Source organism: Pseudonaja textilis, chromosome 2 (assembly GCF_049901715.1).
Source record: "Pseudonaja textilis isolate UNSWEBS1 chromosome 2, rPseTex1.2, whole genome shotgun sequence".
Lineage (NCBI taxonomy): Eukaryota > Metazoa > Chordata > Lepidosauria > Squamata > Elapidae > Pseudonaja > Pseudonaja textilis.
The window spans coordinates 108,602,964-108,625,368 of NC_141991.1; the positions used below are offsets into that span (position 1 = coordinate 108,602,964).

The window sequence follows — 22,405 nt, forward strand, 5'->3', positions numbered from 1 at the left end:
ATCAGGGAGTAATCATTCAGCTAGAGGCATGAGATGACCTTTCATCAGTCAGAAACCATAAATGGTATCCTATATGGAATCAACAAAAAACGTTGGTACTTGAAGTGCTTATTATTCAAGATTTTAGCCTCTGAGTTTATTCACCCAGGTTTCTCCAAGAATACTAACAGAGTTGAATTGACAACACATATATAGTGGTATGTCAACCTTACTTACTATTCTTCGGAAAGTAGTCAGTAGTTTTGCCATGGAAACACTTGATACAAGTGTATCAGTATGTAGAACAAAACATCAATTCACTAGTTTTATCATATTTTATCATTCTCAAAACATACAACTCATCCTCACCCAGTTCTATATGTGGAAAAATTAAAGGATCAGCAAGCATCTAATTAATACATGGTAGGTTGGTGTATAGGTGCAACTGGATTATGGTATAGTTCAATCATGTCAAAAGCACAATCAAATTGCATTGCAAAGATAAATGGGTATCCTCCATTCCCAAGTGAGAGACATCTGTATTTTTGCACATCAGGGGTTCAGCATAGTCACTTCGCAAATATATCTCTCTTTACCACTATCAAGAACAATGGCTGTGTAAAATTGTGAGGGTATTTTAATCTTCAAAGAGAATTGAGTTGTGTACACATGAAATGGTGACAGAAATATGGGAAGTAACCAGAAAAGAATAAAGGTTCTAAAACTATACCAGAAGATCTGAAAACCAGCATATGGCAATGTCCCAAATAAAGGGGATTTAACAATGTACAATTATACAACATCCTTAATTACTTAGGCTACAAAAATAACACTTGAGAACATCTAATATACTGTAGATTAGAGTTCTACATGGAAAAATAGATGCCAGATATTCAAGCTGGCTTTAGAAAAGGCCAAGTACATGAGGAATACATTATTCCTCATGTACTTTGCATGATTGAGAAAGGCAAAGCATACTGAAAGGCAACTAGTATTTCAATTTTTTTTAAAAAGCCCATTGATTGCGTTGATCGTGCCAAGTTATGCAAAGTTTAGAAAAATAGGAATCCCAGAACAATTCATTTTCCTCATGAGAAACCTGTTGACAGATCAATAAGCCATCAAATGGTCAGAACACGGTGAAACAGACTGGATCTAGGTAGGCAAAAGAGTGTGGTAAGTCTGTATATTCCCCCTTTATTCAACCTACATGCTGAATATTGAGGGAAGCTGGATTGGAAAATGGTGAACATGTTTTTAACACTAAAGGAGGAGACATAACTCCCATTATACTACTACTCTAGTAAACATGCAAAAGATCTATCAGCTCTAGAAATAAGGGTCAAGGAACACACTTAAGAATCTGGAAGTAAAATATAAAGAATACTAAGTTAATGACAACAGGTAGAGCAATCAACCTTAGAATTGACTGACATAATGAAGGTATCTTCTGCCTTTTAGGTTGTAGACTAGAGCAGCCATAAAGATATTGGGAAAAAATATTCAGATGCTGTGATGTGTCAATACCTACAGAATAGTGAAACAATGCTATTTCTTGTGACTTTAGGAAAGATAAAGGGGAACCTTGAAGAAGCAGAACATTGACACTTTCGAAGTTTGATGTTGGAAATGATTCTTGAGAATATCATAGACAGCCAAAAACCAATGGATCACTGAATAAATAAATCCAGAGTTCTCATACGAAGCACACATGATCACAATCAAATAATTCTAGGTGGACAAATTATGCAAAAACCTAGTTTTGGAGAAGGTTCCAATGCTGGGAGATAGAAGGACAGAGAAAATGGCCACCACTTAGCAAGGTCCATTTAGTTACAGTGACAATGAATGCATTGCTGAAAAACCTGCAGAATCAAGTTAGGAACAAATCAATATGGGGATAATTTGTGGCCAACAAGAATTGACATTAACTGGATGGCACACTTAAATCAATCACACATGAAATGCTAGCCTGCAGAAAAAAGGTTAAGGAAGCAACATTTATAGTAACAATTTCTATGCTACCTTGTTTCTCCAACAATATGGCCTTCCCCACTAGGAAGTCCCAGCATGTTTTATAGGCATGAAATGAAATTAAGCCCCTCCCCCCAAATTAAGGCCTATATTAAAACATGTGAAATGGTGGGGGGCTTGCCATTAGGAAGTACTTTTGTTGCACACCCGGATATGGTGCTGCCTGCGTTGACCCCAATACGAAGTGCCCCACTAATGCCGAGGTCAACATCCAAGCCATCGCCGCCCACCTGAAGATGCAAGGGGGGGGGAATTAAGTCACCACCACCCCCGAAAAGATGGCCTAGCCATTTTTTCGGGGCTCAAAAAAAATAAGACCCAGCCTTATTATATGAGAAACACGGTAGTTATTTTATAAGAACATGCCATGACAATGCTAGAATGGATTCTGAGATACATAAGATATCAGCACATATTTGGAGATCAGAAGTTATTTTAACAAAAGTAATTGTTATACTTTTTCCACAATGAATACTCACAATGCAACTCCTCAGATGACAATCTGGCCCTATTAAATGATTCACCCACACTTCACCTAGATTCTCCAAGAAAAGAATTGCTTTGAAATTTTTAAGCCTGGTTCTCCTTTCCCCAAATTAACTTATCATTAAGGTCCAAAACAGAATAGCTATATCCTTAGCAGCTAGTAGAGATGGAAAGATTCTACACTTAAAAAAACCACAAGAAATTTAACATCTTTCAATTTTTTTAGGAGGACTAAATACGACAATACCAAGATAGCTCATGAAGGCACATTTCTGGTTGCCATTTTTAATTCAATGAAAACAATATACTTTATGGTAAGAGCTGGAATTTTCTTTTACAGAAATGGAAGTTTACCACTTCAGAAGGCTACCTGTTACACTGGTTGACCATGGAACAAAGTTCTGTCCAATCCTGAGAGAGATTTCTGGGGTTTTGAATGCATAAGAAACTTATTTCTGGGACCTGGTGACTGACGATTTTTACCAGTGGTTAATTATTTTCCCCCAAATACTATTTTTGTTCGATCTATCCAAGTCTGTTGCTAACAATACTTTAAATTCAGTTTGATAACTTATCTCTAGGTATTGCTGATGCCACTGAAAACACTCAAGATGCAGATCAAAAAAAATTCAATCACTCCTAAATGCAGCCAAGCAAATTAATATTACCTAAAAATAAAAAGGGTTATAATCTAATAATTTATGATCTTCTTCTAAAGAAGTTCATTATTGCTGTAATTCCTAAACCAGCTTCAGGTCTTATGTGTTGTATATATTTCATTAATAAATGGAAACATTAAAATGTTTGGCATTCTTGCTACCTCCAGAAGGTATCAGCAAGCCTGAAACATTTCAATCAAGTAGAATTTGTGTGTTGTAGATAAGGGGCTTATAATTTAAAATTAGTACATGTTATTTAAATAAAAATTAGGTAAAATAAGCTATATAGTAATTATTTCACTGGATGCAGACAGAGAAGACTTTTGGCAACCCCTCCAACACTCACTATATTTTAAGGATAAAAACTGTGTCATTTATTTTTGCCCATGAAATAACATATATGTAAACAGAGACAAATATTCATTCTACTGATCTCTCATTCACGTTATTTTCTGCAAAGAATCTATAATATAAAGGTTTTTCTTCACCACATATACAAGCAACAAATCAGAAAGTAGTTTCCATTTTTACTATTTTTCAGCTCTGATCACCTTCAATCACCTGCTTGTTAGTTTTCCAAAACATGAATGGAAATTGATGAACACAAGAGTGGGAAATAAACAATTATTTGTATTGATGATGTCATTTGGGATGTGACATATTCAAAATCACATCCGATGTGAACTTGAAAAGGGGGACCCTGATTTTTTTTCAGCTCATATTCTTTTGATGAGAGTTGAATGGGAAGCAGGCAACTTTCTGCTCAGATTAGTGATACGCAAAGAATAGCACATGGAATTAAAACACTGAAAAGTTGTCTTTTCTGGTAGCAAAAGTCATCATACACTTGATCCAACAGCACATTCTTTACCCCCATCGATAATGAGCAAAGGCCCGGTTAGCTTCTGCCATTTTGTGCAACTCATGCTTTTTTTTTATCACGTTGCCACTGTTGCTGAAGGCTTCCAGAAGCTCATTTGAGAGCTTTTCAGGCATTAATGTTCGCCTGTGCTTGTTTTCTCTGCATTCTGTGATCATCCACTTCATGGCTAAGAATCTCCGCCGACTAATCTTTAAAGGAGTTGGTACCTGAAAAAAAGCAAAAGAGGTTCAATATACTTTACTATCATTAGCATGCTAATTAAATTTACATCAAACTACATATTTGTCTTCAAAAAAATGTTGAATTCAAGATTTCTGTAACAAAAACTATTTAATGTTATGTGGATATTTTGCATGTCATGGTTTGCTTTTGGTGTATGCCATCCAGATAATTCCATGTTTAAGTTACAAAACATGCAAACCAACATCAGGGTGGCCGTATAAATTAGTGCAACAATTCTGGGATCTCAACTTAAAACTGAAGTGGATGAAGACTGTTTTCCGCAATGTTATGAACTTTTCCAAATGCAAGAGGAAATTCTCAGAAATGTCTTGCCTTATATATAAATATGCAGAAATTTATGCAAGCATCCGGGTCCACTGAAAATGATGCCATGCAATTTAAAGGCAACTCAAAAGAAAAAAATGCAAGTAAATTTTTGTCTCAATAAAATTTATGTAGCACAAATTCAGTGTAGCATGTTTTTTCGGACAGCAGTAAACCTGCCAATCGATAGATGGAAACAGAAGAATCTTGAATCCCAATGGAATGATTTTTTTATACTATTCATCTATTATAATTTCATATTTAAGTTACAAAAAATGCAAATCCAACTAGATTTGAGTTGGAGAAAATTAGATATGCTTGACACCAGGGTGCTAGTTCTTTAAAGGACTCATTAACTATTTTATAAGCCATCACATTGTTCGATTTTGGCTTGGCTTGGTTGGATAGGTGATTTTGATTTATAAGCTGGTATTTATCACTAAATATTATGTGCAAAGTTGGTCATTGTGGCACAGTCATTAAACAATAGTTTTAAAAACTCAGTATATTCCATTAACACAGCATTCTCTATTTATATCTTACCTGATACTTTTTACCTCCTCTTATGATACCCACAAGCCCAATTACAGGTTGGCAGTTTTCGATTGCTTGATGGAAGATTTTGTAAGGATTGCACTCAATTTTTTCTTTCATTTCCTCACTGGCTTCATGGTATTTTGCAAGTTGCTTCCTTTTAATGGCCTCTAAAGTCTTAATTCCAAACAAAGGTAAAGGAAGGATTGTGAAGGGCTCACTCAGCAATACGATTTACTCAACATGGAACTGATTTCCATATACAGATGGTCACTAATCAGTGTTACATCACATCTTGTTTTACACAGGGTATGCAACTTACAAATCCATGACATTTGAGAAAGATTCAAAGATCAAAACCTCAACCTCTCCTTGTCTACTAAATTTAACAAAGATTTTCAGTTCTCAAAGCTATTGACTTTTAAAATTATACTGTCTATCAGCAGAGCCTTAAAGAGCATATAAATTAGAATGACTATACAGTGACACACATGCACACTTGCATGTGTGCTTTAGATAATTATATATACTGTATAATTGTACAATACATTCTATATTTTGTATTTTTACTTTTTAAGCACTTGTTATGGCTTTTTTGATAATGTACTATATCTTTGTTTTTGTCTTTTTGTTTTCCTGTTATTTTTTAAAAGCAATAAAAATTATTTTTAAAAAAGAAAATTAAAAAGGCCTTAGAAAAGTTCCGATATTGCTTCCACTATAATTCTGAAAGGCAGGTTTAAAAATATGGTGCATAAACACGGACCTACATATAATTTGTGATTCATTTGACATTTGGTAAGAAGTAAATCGAGGAAATAACTGAATATGCAATAGATTGTTAAAAGAAGGGTAAGCACTTATAAAAAACCATTAAAAGGGTTATTATTTCTTTCCCATATGGGCAATAATAAAGAAAAAGCATGTGAAACATAAATTGTACCTGATTCATGATGGTACGTGCCAAAAGTTTATCACCTCCTTTCATCATCATGTTAATGAATCTGCTGTAATGACAAAAATGTGACAGTCTTATAAGTAGTCTTCAATTTTGCAACAATGAATGCTGCAGAGACATTTACAACAGAGACTAATGAACTTTGGAAATGAGATGCAAATATTGGGAAAGTTTCCAATTAAAAAACTAAGGAAAAGTTTCATTAAAAATCAAACAGGGATATTTGATCCTAGGCAAATCAGAGGTAATGATTGATGTAATTTGTGGTAAATAAAAAACTGTTGTAAACTTTCTACAAGTAATTTTCAGGAAACAGACTATTAACAGAAGGCCCTGAATTCTAACTTACTGCTACTTAACCTGTCAACTATTTTTTCTTTGAAATATATAAAGTATGACAGGTCAATTGGGTTGCAGATGTAGCAGCTTATAAATTTTGGACCTGGTGGGGCAGTGAGAAAGCTATTATTGTTGCAAACAGTTTGTCAGCATTTAATTAGGAGGGATAATGTTGTTTTTTGACCTTATTTCACTTTTTAATGTTCTTGTTTAGTTTTGTCTCTATTTCTTCTTTTGAATTATGTATTTGCATCTTTTGAATACATTAAACTATAATTTATTTTTATTCTTTTTTTATTTATTTTCTGCACAATTTTTTAATTTCAATTAGTTTTATCACTATAAATATAATTTTTAATAAAATTAGTATTAAATTAAAATAAATAATAAAAAACCCAAACCTGATCGCAGGATCATAAAACACAGAACTGGTGATGCTGGATTCGGTAGCTTTTACCGGCTGGATTGTTTTCAACTGCTGTTTCTTTTTGTCCTCCTCTGACATTTCCTCTGGAGATTTACGATAAATTTCTTTATTCACTTCTGGATCAATATATGCAGGATTGTATCGGCTCCACCTGACTTGAGTCAGCCTACAAAGGATTTGATGAGCAGAAAACGGTTGTCAACACCAATATTTTCAACCTCCAAGGCATGAAAACTTAGAATGCTGCATGTAAACTCCTTTTCTCACATGCAAGTCTCTCGGGTGCAACCACTTCAGCCCAACCTTAACCCGAACAAAGCGAGCAAAAATAAAACCCAGCTGGTCCCGATGAGTTTAGCCACTGCATGCCACTTGGCTGACCTTGAAAAACTTAAAAAGGGAAAGAAGAAACGCAAACCGCTTGCAAAACATTGCATGATTATGGTGGCGAGGGTAATTTAATTTTTATTTCACAGAAGGCATTTGAGGATTTCCTCCCACCGTTTCTATGCACGTTCCCGCCTGGCATGCATGCTGCTTGGAGGAGCCATAATTCAAGGTGTCATTCTGGTTTAGGGAACCAAGATTAAATCCAACCCTCCTCTGTCCATTACGTGGCATTGTCTCAAGCCGTTCTCTTTCTTTGTTCCTCCCTTCCTTACCCGGGTAGCCAGAGCTTCCGAGAGACACGGAGCTGCCGGACCAGGCGCCCCACTTTCTCCACCACGGGGGACGCCATCTTCCTTCAAGATCTCGTCGAGGGCTGTCCAAAGGACCGCCTGGGATGAGGGGGGAGGAGCGCCGTTGCTCTGGAAACAGCCTTCCGGGGGAGGGGCTTCCCCATTCCATGATCCTTTGTGACGTAGCCATCAGCAGGGAAGTTCCGCAAAAAAAACAACCGGGTGGGCTTCCTTCTTTAGTAGATTATCCCTGCTGAGACAGCTGGATATGTTAACGTTCTCTTCTTGGTGTATCTGTAAAAAAGTACAACAAGAAGTTTTACTTGCTTGTGTAATCAATTTCTTGCCAAGTCTCAATTTCTTGCTAAGTTAGTAAGTGGACATATGGGGTTCCTTCCAATCCTGAGCAAGTGCTCCTCGCTTTTTCAAGCGATAGAAACAATACGCTGGTTGGCACAATAAATAAGCCAACATAACAATTGGGGCCAATAAGTGGTTGCCTCCAAAAAATGTTCATCGTTTAAAGAAGCCTAGAGGTGGAGCTCTCGCCTCACAATCAGGAGGCTGTGAGTTCGAGCCTAGGTAGAGGCTAATATTTGGCATAGACTCTTCTGCTCAAACGGGGTTGGACTAGATGACCCCGTAAAGTCCCTTCCAACTCTTATTCTATGCGATCTATGAATGGTTCTAGGAAAAACGCAACTGAGCAAGTCGGCATATATATATAGTCTTTATATATATATATAGACTCGTTGCTAGTTTGCCATAGTTTTCCATATGGTTGAGAGTATGGGGGGGAGATCGCTCTCGAAAAGCCTGGGAAAACTACAGTCCGGCAAAATGTGTTTTGTAAGCCATCTTTTATCAGTTTGGGATCAACCACGCTGGTGTAGTTGATGAGAACAGTGTATTTTTGTCCATCATTGAAGGACTCTGGAAAGAGTGTTGAAAAGAGAGGGGGAAATGAAAGTGATGACTAAAATTACAAACAGCCCGAGAAAAATATTGAATGCAGAAAAACTTGGTTCTTATTTTTAATTTTAGGAGGGAAAAAAAGGGATTACAAAATGTTACTTTCTGCTTAAAATTAAGAATTTGGGAGCAATCTAATAAATTTGAAAGGAGATTCAGGAAAAGAAAAGACTGTTCACACAATACACAATAGATTTATGGAGTTCATGGCTACAGTACAAGCTAAGGTGTGTCAATCCTTTAGTTCGGATAGCTTTAAATATGAGTTAGTCATGGGAAACTATCAATTGTCTGGTATAAAAGAAAACTGAGGGAAGGCAGTGGAAAACCATCTCAGAGCCTGTTCAAACTAGCATCTTTCATTCTTCCCTTAGGGCTATTTGTCCCATAGAAGCAATTCTGATTATTTTTTAAAAATGTTTTTTATTGAACAATACTATTTTAATATGAATTGGAAAGATTTGTACCTGGAAAAACAGGCTGTCACAAATAAAAGAACAAGTAAGTATTGGCTGTCATAACTGAACATAGCTACCAAACTTACAAATAGGATGTAGCATTGGCAGTAAAACAACAATGGATAAACCTTGTTCTCATAAACATTTGTCTTATCATATTACTAAATTTTAGTCTTTTTTATTTTGTTATCTCTTTTTAGTGTATTTGTTCTACCATTTCCTTCCATTACTTTATAACTTTTTAAAATAACTAAAGTTTTTTTTTAATACTAAAGTGGGACATCTATGGAGGTCCCAGTCATGCAGGAGGTCATGGTTGTCCCAAAGGTGCTTTTAAAAAAAAAAGTCCAATTGCTTCTTTAAAAAAGCACCTTTGCGATACTAAAGTGGGATAGAAATTTGTGTCCTGTAAAAATGCTAATAAATACCAATGGCAGGAAAGGTAGACAATGAAGTTATGGTCTTAATAGCTTGAATGCAAAACTTCCAGAAGGTATCCGATTAAGAAAAGATTAAGAAAATATTTCATGCAAGTGGATGGGTCCAAGCAGGTTCTTCTAAGTCCTTCTAGAGATGAAGATCTATTAAATCTTTCGTTGTCACAGCTCTTGTGCTACTGCAAGGGAGCCAGTGGTGCATATTCCTGGGACCTCAATTTTTTGAATCAGAGTGCACATTTGGAATGTTAAGAATGTATGACTGCAAATTCTCACAACATAGTTGCCATGGTAGGTATAGCCAATCACAAAGCACCTGTATATCGGCAAACAAACCTCTAGGTTACAACTTATTCAATTTTATTTTCCCGAGAATGTCTCTATATAGGGGGACAGCGTTATGTAAGCTGGGTTGCTATCTTGAAGAAAAATTGTCGCCTTTTAGGATCGTTACATTATACAGGTGGATTTTTTTAAAAAAGTATTTAAGATAATCATCCAAATTTGGTCCTACAATAAGTAGGATATACAACCTTGATTTTTATTATCAGCTTTGGGTCTATTTTGCCAAGGACGGAAGCAGGGATTCAGGAAAAATCTTTGTTTTTTTCTTAAGTAGAATATTTTTTTTTCCAACCACACCCGCCATATTTGAAAAGGCAACTGCACAAGCGAAGCGCAGATGCGGGAATGACCATCCGAGCAAGAACAAGGACAACCTGATCACAAGAAAAAAAGGTAGTGAGCGACGCCCGCCGCCAGAGGAGGCGAGGAGAAAGGAGGAGACGCGGACCTTCTCCCCCCCACCTTCCGAGGGTTAGGCGGCGCCTGATCGGCTCGGCGCAGCCGTGGTGTAACCTGATCGGAGGTGGGGCGGAGTCTCCGAGCCAGCCGGCAACATGGCGGAGGCGGAAGGGGAAAGCTTGGAGTCCTGGCTGAGTGAGTAACCCTTGCCCTCTTTCCTGCCGCCGGGCAAGTGGGGGGGGCGGCGGTGGCCGAGGTGGCAGGAGCCTCGCCTTGCCTGGGAAGGAAGGCGCGTTAAGAATGGGGGGGCGGGCGGGTGAAAGGCAGGGCAAGCGTTTGCACCGCTGGAGAGGAAGGCGAATGGGGGATCATGACCAGCCCTGGAGGTGGAAGTCTGAGCGGGTGGAGGAAGGCTGGCTTTGACCCTGATCGGCTGAGCATCGGGGATCCGGGGCTGGAAACAGCGGCGGGACCCGGTTGAAAAGCTGTGGCGGGGCAGTTCTGTTGCCTCCAAGGATTCATCAGGTGGACAGCCGGGCTCTTAAGACTAAAGGAAGCCCACGGAGAGCTCGAGGATGCTGCTGGTTGTCATTTACCTCCGCCCTTCTAACCTTCCCAAGCTTTGGACCAGGGGCGTTTTGCAATCCAGCCTTTTGGTTCCTTCTGATCCAGAGCTGGTGCGTTGCTCCTTCTAGCTTATAGGGACGCCCTTAATAAATGGGACACTTCCCCTTCTCTGGGGCAAGGCGTTATTTACTTCTCTGGCAGTATGCAAATTATTATAATGCTCTGTGGGTTACAAATTGGGTCGACTTTGTAATTTGGGCCAGTGGAGCTTATCCTTCAGGACAGACACCTGGAATCCTCAAATTAGGACTGCAATTGGGACCAGAATTGCCATTGCTAAGTGATGTGATTGTCATGTGACCACATGACTTAGAGATGACAATCTAGGCAGTTCTGATTGTTTGTGATAACTCCAGTAGTGTGGGTCATTAAGTGGGAAGTTCCTGTGCAGGAATGTTTGCAGAAGGGTGGGAGAGGCCTGAGAGACTTGTGATCTTGCCTGCCAGTTTCCCCCATTGACTTTGCTTGTAGAAAAGGCAGCAGGGGAGGTTGCAAATGGCAGTCATGTGACCGCAGGATTCTGCAACCAGTCAACTGTGCAAGCTAGTTGCTAAGCTCTTCAGTTTTGTTCATGTGACTGCAATGTCTGGAACTTTGTGAACCAGTCATAAGTCCCTTTGTTCAGCACTATCATAACTTCAAATGATCCCTGGAATGAATGGTTGTAATTCAAGGATTACCTGTATTTTTACAGTACCGTTTTTACTTCGTTTACTTCAGAATATACCCAAATCACTTTTTTCCCTTCACTTTTATTTGTTATAAAAAGATAACATTTCCTGAAATAGATACTTTGTTTCTACTATCTTATTTATCTCTTCTTTCCATTCACTTATTTGTAAGTTACTCATTAGTACTGATTTTGGCCTTGTCACAATTTTCCAGAGTTGTAATTTCCTATCTAGCTCTTTTCAGGTCTGTTGGACAGCTTTTAAATGCTACTGGCCTCTTTCTGCATTGAACTGCAAGTGAGGTGTTATATTTTGCCTGTTGCAATAAAATAAGGAAGACTCTGCACTTCAATACACATAAATATACACTCTGTTAAACAAAAACTCTGAGTTGCATTGGCAGTAGTTGAAGACTCCTGCGGTTTGGCTCCATTAAGCAATGATTCATTTCTAAGAGGAGGAAAGTGAAATATTCCATGTGCATTTTCTTCTGTTAAATAAGTACAATATTTTTCTTGGGCTTTCTATGGGTTTACATTTCAAGTTTTCTAAGTAAATTCTGTTTTATTGTTCAGCATAGAAGAGGGCACGATGGCTCAGCAGTTAAAGACACCGAGCTTGTCAGCTGGAAAACTGACAGCCTGTATTCAAAACCTGAGTGCCACACAACAGGGCGAGCTCCCATTCCTGCCCCAGCTCCTGCCCACCTAGCAGTTCAAAAGCATGCAAGTAGATTAATAGGTACCACTTTGGTGGCAAGGTAACAATGTTCCATGTGCCTTTGATGTATAGCCATGCTGGCCACATGATCATGGAAAATGTCTTTGGACAATGCTAGCTCCCTCAGCCAAGAAATGGAGATGAGCACCATACTCTAGAGTCACCTATGACTAGACAGGGAAACCTTTATTTTACCTGTTCAGCATGTATTTGAATTATATCATTCTTCCAGACATATTTTAAATTGTAGAAATGGCATAAGGATGGGGAACAAATGGATGAGAGGTTTAAGAATCCAAGAAGAGCTTTGGTTAGTCTGACCAAAATTGTTTGGTTCAGCATTTTCTATGCCAACTCAAAGCAAGTCAGAGCTGGTCCTATAAATGATACTGATGTTCTAGTCCTAGGTCCTGAGGCCTACCCAATACAGGAACTTCATCTTAATCACTCTACCACTCTACCAGTTACCCGTGACACAGTGCATCAAAGGAATATTGTCTAAGGCTGAACAATGTAAATTCATGCCTTCCACCCCATTTTTACAGTATATTTGTTATCCAACCTTAAAAATGATAAAGCGGTTTTTGAGTTAAGAATGCCAATTTGGTGAATACCGGACAAAGCCATGTAGGGGTTTCTTCTTGGCAACAATACAAAACTGGTTTGCAATTGCTTTTTCCCCAGAATTGTCTAACCTACAGCTTTGTTATTCTCTGGTGATCTGATCTTCCATTCAAGTACTAACCGGCAAACAATTATCTCTCGGCATCAGACTTCTGTCTGCTATAGGAGAATAACAGCATTAATCTTTTTTTCACTTTGACATAATGTATGTGAAGCATTTAGAACAAACTAAGGACATATCACAGGCAATGCATTTCAAAATCTATCAAGCGCCACTATCTCCAAGATTAATAACAGTAAGGCTATCAGTCACTGGGAGTAACAATTGAAAAAGGTAGTCATGTAGACTTGTTGGTTTTGCAGAATTATATATTGCTACTGTGACAAATAGAATTTACTTCCATGAATTTTTATAGGAAGAAAGAATAAATTTGAGAAAACTTCACTTGATTAAAAAAAACCTTTTTAGTTCCAACAGCAGTTCCTCTTTTTCCTCTTATGATTGTTTTATTTTATTTCCCACTTTTATCATAGGTAGTCTTAGGCTTATGACCACAATTGAGCCGAAAATTTATGTTGTTAATTGAGACATTGGTCAAATGAGTTTTGCCCCATTTTATGACCTTTCATGCCACAGTTGTTAAGAAAATCATGGCAGCTGCTACCATGTTTGTTAAGTGAATCTGGCTTCCCCATGGACTTTGCTTCTCAGAAGGTCACAAAAGCTGTTCTCATGATCTTGAGACACTGCAAACGTCATAAATATGAACCAGTTGCTAAGCATCTGAATTTTGATTATGTGCTGCAACGAAACCGGTCATAAGTCACTTTTTTCAGTGCCATTGCAACTTTGCAAGTTGTAAGTCAAGGACTACCTGTGTTTTTATAAATAAGGCATCAAACATGTCTGGTACTTCTCCCTATTTATCCCACAACAACAATCCTGTCAGGTAAGTTAGGTTGTGAGGGTGTAACTGGCCCAGTTACTCAGCTGGCTTCCATGCCTAAGGTGGGACTTAAAATAGCAGATTGCAAGTCTTTTTTATTTGAAGTCAAGCATAGAAATAGGTGTTAATGCTTTGCATAATCTAATAAGTATTATAATGTATATGTGTAAGTCAATTATCACAAATAAAGATTACAAATAGATTGTTCATATTTTCTTAAGAAAATTCTAATCTGTTCATCAGTATTGGGCTCTGACATCAAGTATTAATCGTTCTTTTACTGCTGCTAGTTTGTGTTGCTTACCTTAAATATTTCATTTTTTTTAAAAAAAGTGTCTTTTATTTGGATTTCTAATTACTGGAAAATAAGTTTGGATAGTAATTAGAATAGGAATTCACTAAATTAAAAAGCGAATTAGTGTTTTTCATATTCTCATAACTTCATTTTCAATAACTAAATTATGTTAACTAAAAATGATTACATAATTTATGTTGGCATTTCAGTTTATTCCTTGTATCTAACTTTTAAACTATTAACTAGAAAATAATTACTGACTTCAAAGATGAAAGAGAAAGGAAAAGAAAAGATGTATAAAGATCCCCAGTTTCTCTGCCTTATTAAATCAGAGTTGCCAGTTCCTTTTAAACCAATCTTGAATTCGGGTTCACACTTTTTCTGTGTTGGATACAACACTCTAAAAAAGCTATAGGTGTGACAAAAAAAAAAAAAGTTTGATTAAAATGAATTGCTTATCAAACGATTTACCTCACTTACAAAAATAATAAAATATCCTAACATCAAATATTCTGCCTCTCTCCCACAAACCACTGTGACATAAGACACATGCCCACGTTCTCCATCTCTCTTCCAGCAGAAGCAGCCAAGAAGAAGAAGGAAAAAAAGCAGGATGGAAATGGGGTGAACAGTTGCTGCATTGGAAGGCAAGAGAAAGATGGGAGGAGGGGAAACTGAACTGGACGGAGATGGGAAAGGAGAAAAAAGTAACCGGACAGGGAAGGAAATAAGAAGAGAGAAGTCACGCTTTAGTGTTACGAAAGAGTTATATTCACCAAACACAGTCTTTCTCAAGTCATCTTCAAAGCTGTCCAGTGTTTTCAGCAGAACTGTTTCCTATGTACCGGATCTTCTCTGTATAACTGAACATAGTTGTATTGTCCTGATTTCTGGTTCAGAAAACATGGTAGACATTGTTACACATTCAAAAAACGGTTGCTGTGACCACTAAAACTGTGTGGAGGAGGGAGTGTGCAGAATTACTATGGTATTTTTAAAATGAAAAACACTTTTAGATTCATTGCATCTATGTTCTAATATCAAAATAAAGAAACAAATGAGCAAAAAGACGTTAAAAAATTATGGTCCCTTTAAATTATCTTTCTGGCATAGACATGATATCTCCTTGGCCTTTTTGTGCATCCAGTTGATACTAATATCAACCACAGTTATTCTCTTAAAGGCCCTGGATTATATATGGTGGCCTTGTGGCTGTTTTTTTTTCTTATTATCATTCTGTTTATCATTTTCTTATTTATCATGCTTAAAATTTAATCCCATTAATCTCCAAAGGATGTGTGACTTTTGCTGCCATCACCAATTGTTTCATGGTGTTTAAATTATTTTTTCTCCTGTATTTCATAATATATACAAGGCAATATAAATAGGTGGATTTGAGGGAAGCTATAGAACAACATAACTTTGTTAACATTTAAACAAAGACTTGAACTAAATGTAACCATTTAAATCACTTAACATGCTTTATAATGAGATTCTCTTAATATCACAAAATAATTTGTTGGACTTCAAATCCTTGCTTTACCTGCATTAAATATATATTCAAAAACCTCTCACTTTGACAGATGGAGATTTTCTAGGACTTGGATTTGAAGTTTTCCTCAGACACTGTCCTTCCACCCACAGCTCCCAAATCCATCTCTTCTGTTTCCATCTCCCTCTGGAATAAAATCCTGGATTTTTCCTACCCAATGATCACATTCTGCAGACTTGATACAGTACATCTCTGTTCTGCATTTATGGTCTTGTTTTCAGTGCCAATTCTCTTTTGAAACCACAGTTACTTAGAATTGGTTTCTTGTTTATTGTGGATTTTCTGCATTTGAACATGAAACATCAATTATATTTTGAGTTTAGGACTGATTACTGCTCAGTCATCTTTTTGTAATTTGGAAGGGCACCTTTTAATCACAGGTATCTGCATTATAATTTGCTTGCTCATAATATTAAATATTTCTTGCTTAGATTCTTAGTTACCCACAGTAGGATAGGGTTTGTGATTATTGTAGCCTTTTCCCCTTTTTGGGACATAATGGACTTCTTATGTCCTATGAGTTCTCAAGGTTTATAGGGCAAGTTTATATTCTGTAATAGGTATCATTCAGGATAGAAAAAGTCAAATACTAGTAGTAGTAGTAGTAGATAAGGTTTTTGCGGGCCAAAGCTAAACTGTTATGATACAGGGACCTTGGAATATTCCAAGAGATTCCTCCTGACTGGAATCTGTTTAAAAACAATATGATTTTCTCGATTTTAGCAAATCTCACTTGCTGCCAAAGTCATTGGATATGTTTTGTCCCCAATGGGCCCTGCAGCTATATAGCTTCAGATGTTTTCCGAGCCTCTTTTTAAATCCACACGTCACAGAGATTTCTTGAGATTATGTGCTGGGTTGGGTGATGATAAAAATGTTAAGCATATGATTGTACTGTGACATGTCTAACTTATGCCTGTTCATTCAGCCAGGCTTCCATTTAAGCGGGCAGCTGATTATCTTGATCCAGGATTTTTTACTTTGTATATTTATTTTTTTTACAAAATGTTTATCTTGCCCGAATTGATTGACTCAATGCCAGTATGACATTCACATAACATAACTAAAAAAAAAGGTCAGCCAGTCACCATCAATTGAATTAATTATTTTCAGGTAGAATATCCTGTATCTATTGGTGTTGCCTCTGCTATTCCATTTTTCATTATGCTACACATTAGGTGCCCCTAATTTTTGAGGGTTCATGGTGGTGTATGCACATATTCTCTCAAAATTGATCCTACCATGGCAGTTCTATCAAAATCCTGGGCTGTAGCCACCCACAGTTTTATTTTGTAAAAGTGCTTCTGGAGGTTTGATTGGAGTCATTGAAAATTCAGTTTATGCTCGAGGCTAGTGCTTTGCTTGCAACATTCCAGTTTGCCATTCATTTTTTTAAAATTAAAATTACTGGGGGAAAAAAGAACATGAGGTAGGGTAGAAAGGCTGATTGTCTCCAGGAAACATTTTAATTGGCATAGTGATGCCTCTCAGATGCCAGCTATGACAGAATAAAAATCCTGGAAGCACCTAGTATTGTTTTTATTCTTCCTCTATACACATATAGCTCTCCTTTAAAAAAATTATCTCAAAACAACTTTCAACTAGCTTTCTATATCTCAGAGAAAGGTGTTTTAGGGAAATGATTTCTTGCTAATATTTTTTGTAGGCAGGTGCATGTGTGTGTTGTGGCAAATACTGCTGAATATTGTATAAAGCACTGAAAGAAAAGTGCTTCAAGTCACAAGGAAGTAAATGTGAAGCACTTCATTTTCAAATATTTGAAGCAGTGGTATCCTCTGAAGGGTTTGCATCGCTGCTTTGAGTGCTGTTCTGGCAGTCTCTTCATGCATGTTGATGCCTAACCGGTTTGCTCTGGTGGGAAGAAAATGAAGCAATCAGTTGCACATCCACAAGTGTTTGGAAAATGGGGAACAACTTCTAAATCAGCTGCGTGAGCTGATTCAGGCAGCTGATTCATTATTTCCCTTTATTTGTTATATTTATGTCCTGTCTTTCCTCTAGAACAGTGGCCTTCAACCTTTTGGACACCAGGGACTGGTTCCCTGGAGAAGGGTTTTTCTGTGGACTGGAAGGAGCATAGTTTCACATGCTGCCTGCATCCCATGCTTCTTTGCGCAGCCCAGTTCCTGGTATGCTGCAGACTGGTGCCAGTCCATGGACCATGGGTTCTAGACCCCTGCTCTAGAAGCTCAAGAGGCTATACATAACATACCTTTCTAGTTTTTGTGATTGATAGTTTGGACTAAAAGACAGGCACAGGTTCACCCAGTGAGTTTTCATGATTATCATGGTTTTGGAGCCAGTATCCCAAGGCCTTTCTGAAGGAGAAAGGGAGATAAATGTACTAGCGTATTACTCACCAACTACTTCAGATCAGAAGGAAGTTTTGAGATTTTTTTTAAAAAAACCATTAATACCTTTGCTTTTTCTTTTTAACCAGACAAAGCCACCAACCCCTTGAATAGACAGGAAGATTGGGAGTATATTATTGGCTTCTGTGATCAGATCAACAAAGAACTTGAAGGGTTCGTATCCAAAACTATCCAGACTGTATCACAAAGTTTTATTGAAGAAAGATTCTTTTGCAGGGGGGAGAAAGCGGCAGGATTTGATCCTTAGTTTAATACAGTTCATGTGAAATGTAATACTTGGATTTTGATAGATATTGATACAGGTAATCATCGACTTACAGCCATTAGTTTAGCAATCATTCAAAGCTAGAACGGCACTGAAAAATGTGACTTATGACCTTGTACTTAAAGCTGTCGTAGCACACCATGGTCACATGATCAAAATTTGGGCAGGTGGCAGTTGGCATGCATTTATGATGGTTGCAATATTCTGGGATCACCATTTGTGACCTTCCCAGCTGGCTTCTGACAAGCAGGGTCAGTGGGGGAAGCCAGATTTGCTTAACAACTGATATGATTTGCTTAACAACCATGGCAAAAATGGTTGTGAAAACAGGCACAAGTCATATAGTCACTTTGCTTATTAACGATAGAAATTATAGTCCCAATTGTGGTTGTAAGTTGAGGACCACCTGTATTTTGTACTCTCAAACATGAAAACTTCAAGAAATATTTTTTATAAGATGCATGACAAAGCACTCCAATGAATATGGCTGGGGGTTGGTTTTAAATCCAGGAATAAGCTTCAAAACATTTTATTTCATTTCCAATTATGATAGCTTTGGGAATATGAGAGATATTAGTTGCTCGTTTCAAGCATTTCCTCCTCAAAATACTGCAGTGATTCTACATATTAGTGGGCATGTGGGGTTTAAATGTTTTTAGGGGAAAAATAGATTTCTGTCAACAAATGTAATAAATGGTAGCAGTTGGAATGACTGGAAAATGTTATCTTTCCAATTTTGGGAAAATGAAAGGCGTTAAAACAGGTTTCTCCGGTCCTTAAAAGGTTTGCCTTGGGCTGGTCCAAGATGGCTGTCTTTTCTTTGCACAATACCCGAGAACACTGCCAAAACAAAGAATTTGGAGGTCTTGTTTCGACTGCATCCTTGCCTGTGTCATTTTATAAAACTACATTGGGTTGAGAAGTTGACAGACCAATGATCGCTCTGTTATTTTTGCATCATAAATCTTTCCAGCTTTCTCTTTTCTCCCTCTGAAATTAGATTTAATGTCTATATTTAAAAACAGTATTTTGAAAATGAGATTGCTGCATATTGCAGGGGCAGCTATGAAAATGAAACATTTTCTACTGTTCTATATTTCCCAAACAGTGTGAATAAGCAGAAGTATCTAAAAAAATCACAGATTATTTATCCTGTTTAACACTCTTTTTCTTCTCTCTCGAATTTGAGATAATAGTTTTTTTTTCAGGGACAAAGAACACTGGTCTCCTATCTTTCTCTGTAGGCAACCAGGTACTTGGGGAATGATATTTAAATAAGTAACCTATTTATTTCAGTCCACAGATTGCTGTTAGATTGCTGGCTCATAAAATCCAATCACCACAGGAATGGGAAGCAGTCCAGGCATTGACAGTAGGTCTTCCTTACCTCTCTTTTGAAATTCTGGATTTGCATGCAGATTAATATCTTCATGAAGTAGAATTATCAATGGTGCTATGAAGAGTTATTTAAATTAAGGAAAATTGTCTTATCGAATATTAAGCCTCTTCTGTGGCAAACTTTACATCATTTTTCTTATTTCTCTCTAGCTTTTTAACTATGGAACAGAGCAGTAGTGGAATTCAATTTTTTTTACTACCGGTTCTATGGGTGTGGCTTGGTGGGCATGGCAGGGGAAGGATACTGTAAAATCTCCAGTCAGAGGTGGTATTTGCCAGTTCTCCAAACTACTCAAAATTTCCACTACCGGTTCTCCAGAACTGGTCAGAACCTGCTGAATACCACCTCTGGAACAGAGATATAAATACCAGCTTCACATATGAGAAGATGTATAGGCCTATATTTGCCTTAACATCTTGTTACAAAAAGTGTTTACTCTTTATGATTTTGAAGTAAAGTATAAGAATATACAATTGTGGTTATGTCTAAAGTCATTGACTTAGCTGGCATTAGCTAGGAAAGGATATTAATTCCTGAACAATTATTTGTTAAGTTTTGTGGGCTGATATGAATGCAGTCTTCTTTGTTCAATGCATAACCTGGAGGGTCAGAAGTCAGTTTTTCCAGATGTAAACTGCATGTTTTCCTGAGATATAATGCATTAATATGATTTAATAATGTCTAATTGGTGTCTTCATTTCATTTTGCTGAATTGTGCTATGTTCCATAACATGCCAGTGAAGGCCACTGTTTATATAGTAATATCAAAAAGTAGTCTTCTGACCCAATAAATTAACTCTGACTGGGTTACTTTCTCTATTCTTTGGAGTTAGATTATTTCCACCTAGTTCTCTAATATTACTCCATCCATATTATTAACGCTTTTAGTGTCCACAACTGAGACAGTCACAGAAGATCTTCCTAAAAAGGGGATTTATCTGGGCACTTCAATTCTTACAGATCCACGCACAGTTCTTATATTATGGCCATATCAAAATATCATTTCATGCTGCCTTCTCTGCAAACTGCTGCTTGGAGGGGAAAAGTCAATGTTAGATTTAGAAGAGGTGGGAAAAGCTATTGAAAGCTATTAGCAAGGGGAATATATTTCCAAGAGCACTTCACAATGAGGTCCCCAACAGATTATCCTTGAAGGAATGGGACTCTCAGAAGAAGAAAAAAATATCTACTTTTGTCTTACGTGAAACCCTGATGGTATAAATACCATTGGGTGATTTCATAGGCAATCTGTGACTTCTTGGAGACAAGTTGGAGGGCTTCTTTCAGGTAGACATGTCCTGATTTTTGATACTTATGTCATGTCTGTTTGCTTGACTTATAGGTGCTAGAAGCTTGTATGAAGAACTGTGGGCGCAGATTTCATAATGAAGTAGGGAAGTTTCGTTTTTTAAATGAGCTAATAAAAGTTGTATCTCCCAAGGTTGGTATTAGTTCTGTTTGCTTCATTTGTATGTGGATTGTTCATATCCCCAATACAGTTTTTTCAGGCACATCCTTCAAAGATAAATCAGGCTGTAAATAACTGAATTGCATCTACACTTTAAAAGTATTCACCCTATTTGAACTGTTTTTAGAACATAATGCACAACGTGGTAGGCAGAGGAATAACGCAGAGATAGGAATCATTCAAGGAGGATATGTGCAATTCAGATAATTAAAGAATTTTACACTGAAGTTCTATGTGTTTTTACCTGGGATTGAGTTCCATTGAATTAAGTGATGCTTACTTCTGAGTGGATATACTCAGGATTGCCTTGATGAGGTTTAGATAATGATGACTCGTTGAATCTTTTGATGATGCATTAAAATTGTGTGTGTGCACACGTATATGATTTCTTGATGTAAGTTTCTTAAGCTGCTGCATCTGAAACCAGCAAAAAAATCATTTGTAATGTAGTTGAGCTTCGAGAAATCTTATAGTACAGAAATGATTATTTCATTTAAGGGCAGAACAACTAAAATCTTCTTGGTCATTCTTGCAGTACTTGGGAGAAAGAGTATCAGAAAAGGTAAAAACCAAAATAATCGAGCTGCTGTACAGCTGGACGGTTGCTTTGCCAGATGAATCCAAAATCAAAGATGCCTACTATATGTTGAAAAGACAAGGTAGAGAATTATTTCCTGTACTGCCTTTTTTTCTCCTTTGTAGCTTGATAGAATTTTGTAATACTGTAATAACTGGAGTATACAGTTATACGTTATATACAGTAGTTAGGAACCCACATGTTATAGAATAGTACAGAAAATCTTCCCTCCACAAAATGCTATGGAGTTCTTGATGTTGCCATTCCGGATAATCCATGGAGTTCTGGATAGTATTAACCGCCAATATTGAATACTAATTACTAATTAGTATTCTAATTATTAATTACTAATACTAATTTTTGCACTTAGATATAAAGCTTCTTTGGAGTCTTAGATCAGGTGATATACAAAATAACCAAGTTAAATGAAGCATGCTTAATCTAATTCAGGCTTCCCCAAATTACTATACTTTGGATACGTAGATTTACAGCTCTTATCATCCCCTAGTAACATTGTCTTGAGCATTGTGGGTCAAATGACAAAAGTTCCAGTTGTACCAATTAGAGCCCATGAGGTTAAGAAAGGATGGCCTATATGAGATTTCCCCGACCTGAGCATCTTCCAGTGTGTAGATTTCAACTCCCCTAGCCAAGCATGGCCCTCCAGGCTAGAAAGCAGGAAGTCATGAGTTGAAATCCTACCTTAGCCATAAGAGCCAGCTGAGTGACTT

General features: G+C 37.2%; 2 protein-coding genes across 2 annotated transcripts in view; one reads left to right on the top strand and one right to left on the bottom strand.

Annotated features, from left to right (window-relative positions):
• Nucleotides 1-2,752: 2,752 nt before the first annotated feature.
• On the bottom strand, nt 2,753-7,614 carry MRPS7 (mitochondrial ribosomal protein S7). The gene is made up of 5 exons (XM_026701970.2): nt 7,508-7,614; nt 6,820-7,011; nt 6,065-6,128; nt 5,131-5,298; nt 2,753-4,247 (listed from the first exon to the last, which is right to left on the bottom strand). The coding sequence occupies exons 1-5, from the start codon at nt 7,582-7,584 to the stop codon at nt 4,026-4,028; spliced, it is 723 nt and encodes a 240-aa protein (XP_026557755.1). The 5' UTR covers nt 7,585-7,614; the 3' UTR covers nt 2,753-4,025.
• Nucleotides 7,615-10,276: 2,662 nt separating this feature from the next.
• GGA3 (golgi associated, gamma adaptin ear containing, ARF binding protein 3) overlaps nt 10,277-22,405 on the top strand; it is a 28,927-nt gene continuing 16,798 nt past the window's right edge. The window contains exons 1-5 of the mRNA XM_026701965.2: nt 10,277-10,331; nt 18,034-18,118; nt 19,527-19,602; nt 20,972-21,070; nt 21,633-21,756. Of these exons, the coding sequence (XP_026557750.1) occupies nt 10,292-10,331; nt 18,034-18,118; nt 19,527-19,602; nt 20,972-21,070; nt 21,633-21,756 (424 nt within the window). The 5' untranslated portion in view covers nt 10,277-10,291. The remainder of the gene's footprint in view (nt 10,332-18,033; nt 18,119-19,526; nt 19,603-20,971; nt 21,071-21,632; nt 21,757-22,405) is intronic.

Bases quoted from the DNA above. Each gene is read 5' to 3' on its own strand.
- MRPS7 (XM_026701970.2), bottom strand. From the start codon at position 7,584: ATGGCGTCCCCCGTGGTGGAGAAAGTGGGGCGCCTGGTCCGGCAGCTC. The intron at 7,012-7,507 runs GTAAGGAAGGGA...AATCCTTTGTAG, and splicing joins CGGAAGCTCTGGCTACCCGG to GCTGACTCAAGTCAGGTGGA. The intron at 5,299-6,064 runs GTACAATTTATG...TTTGGAATTAAG, and splicing joins CACGTACCATCATGAATCAG to ACTTTAGAGGCCATTAAAAG.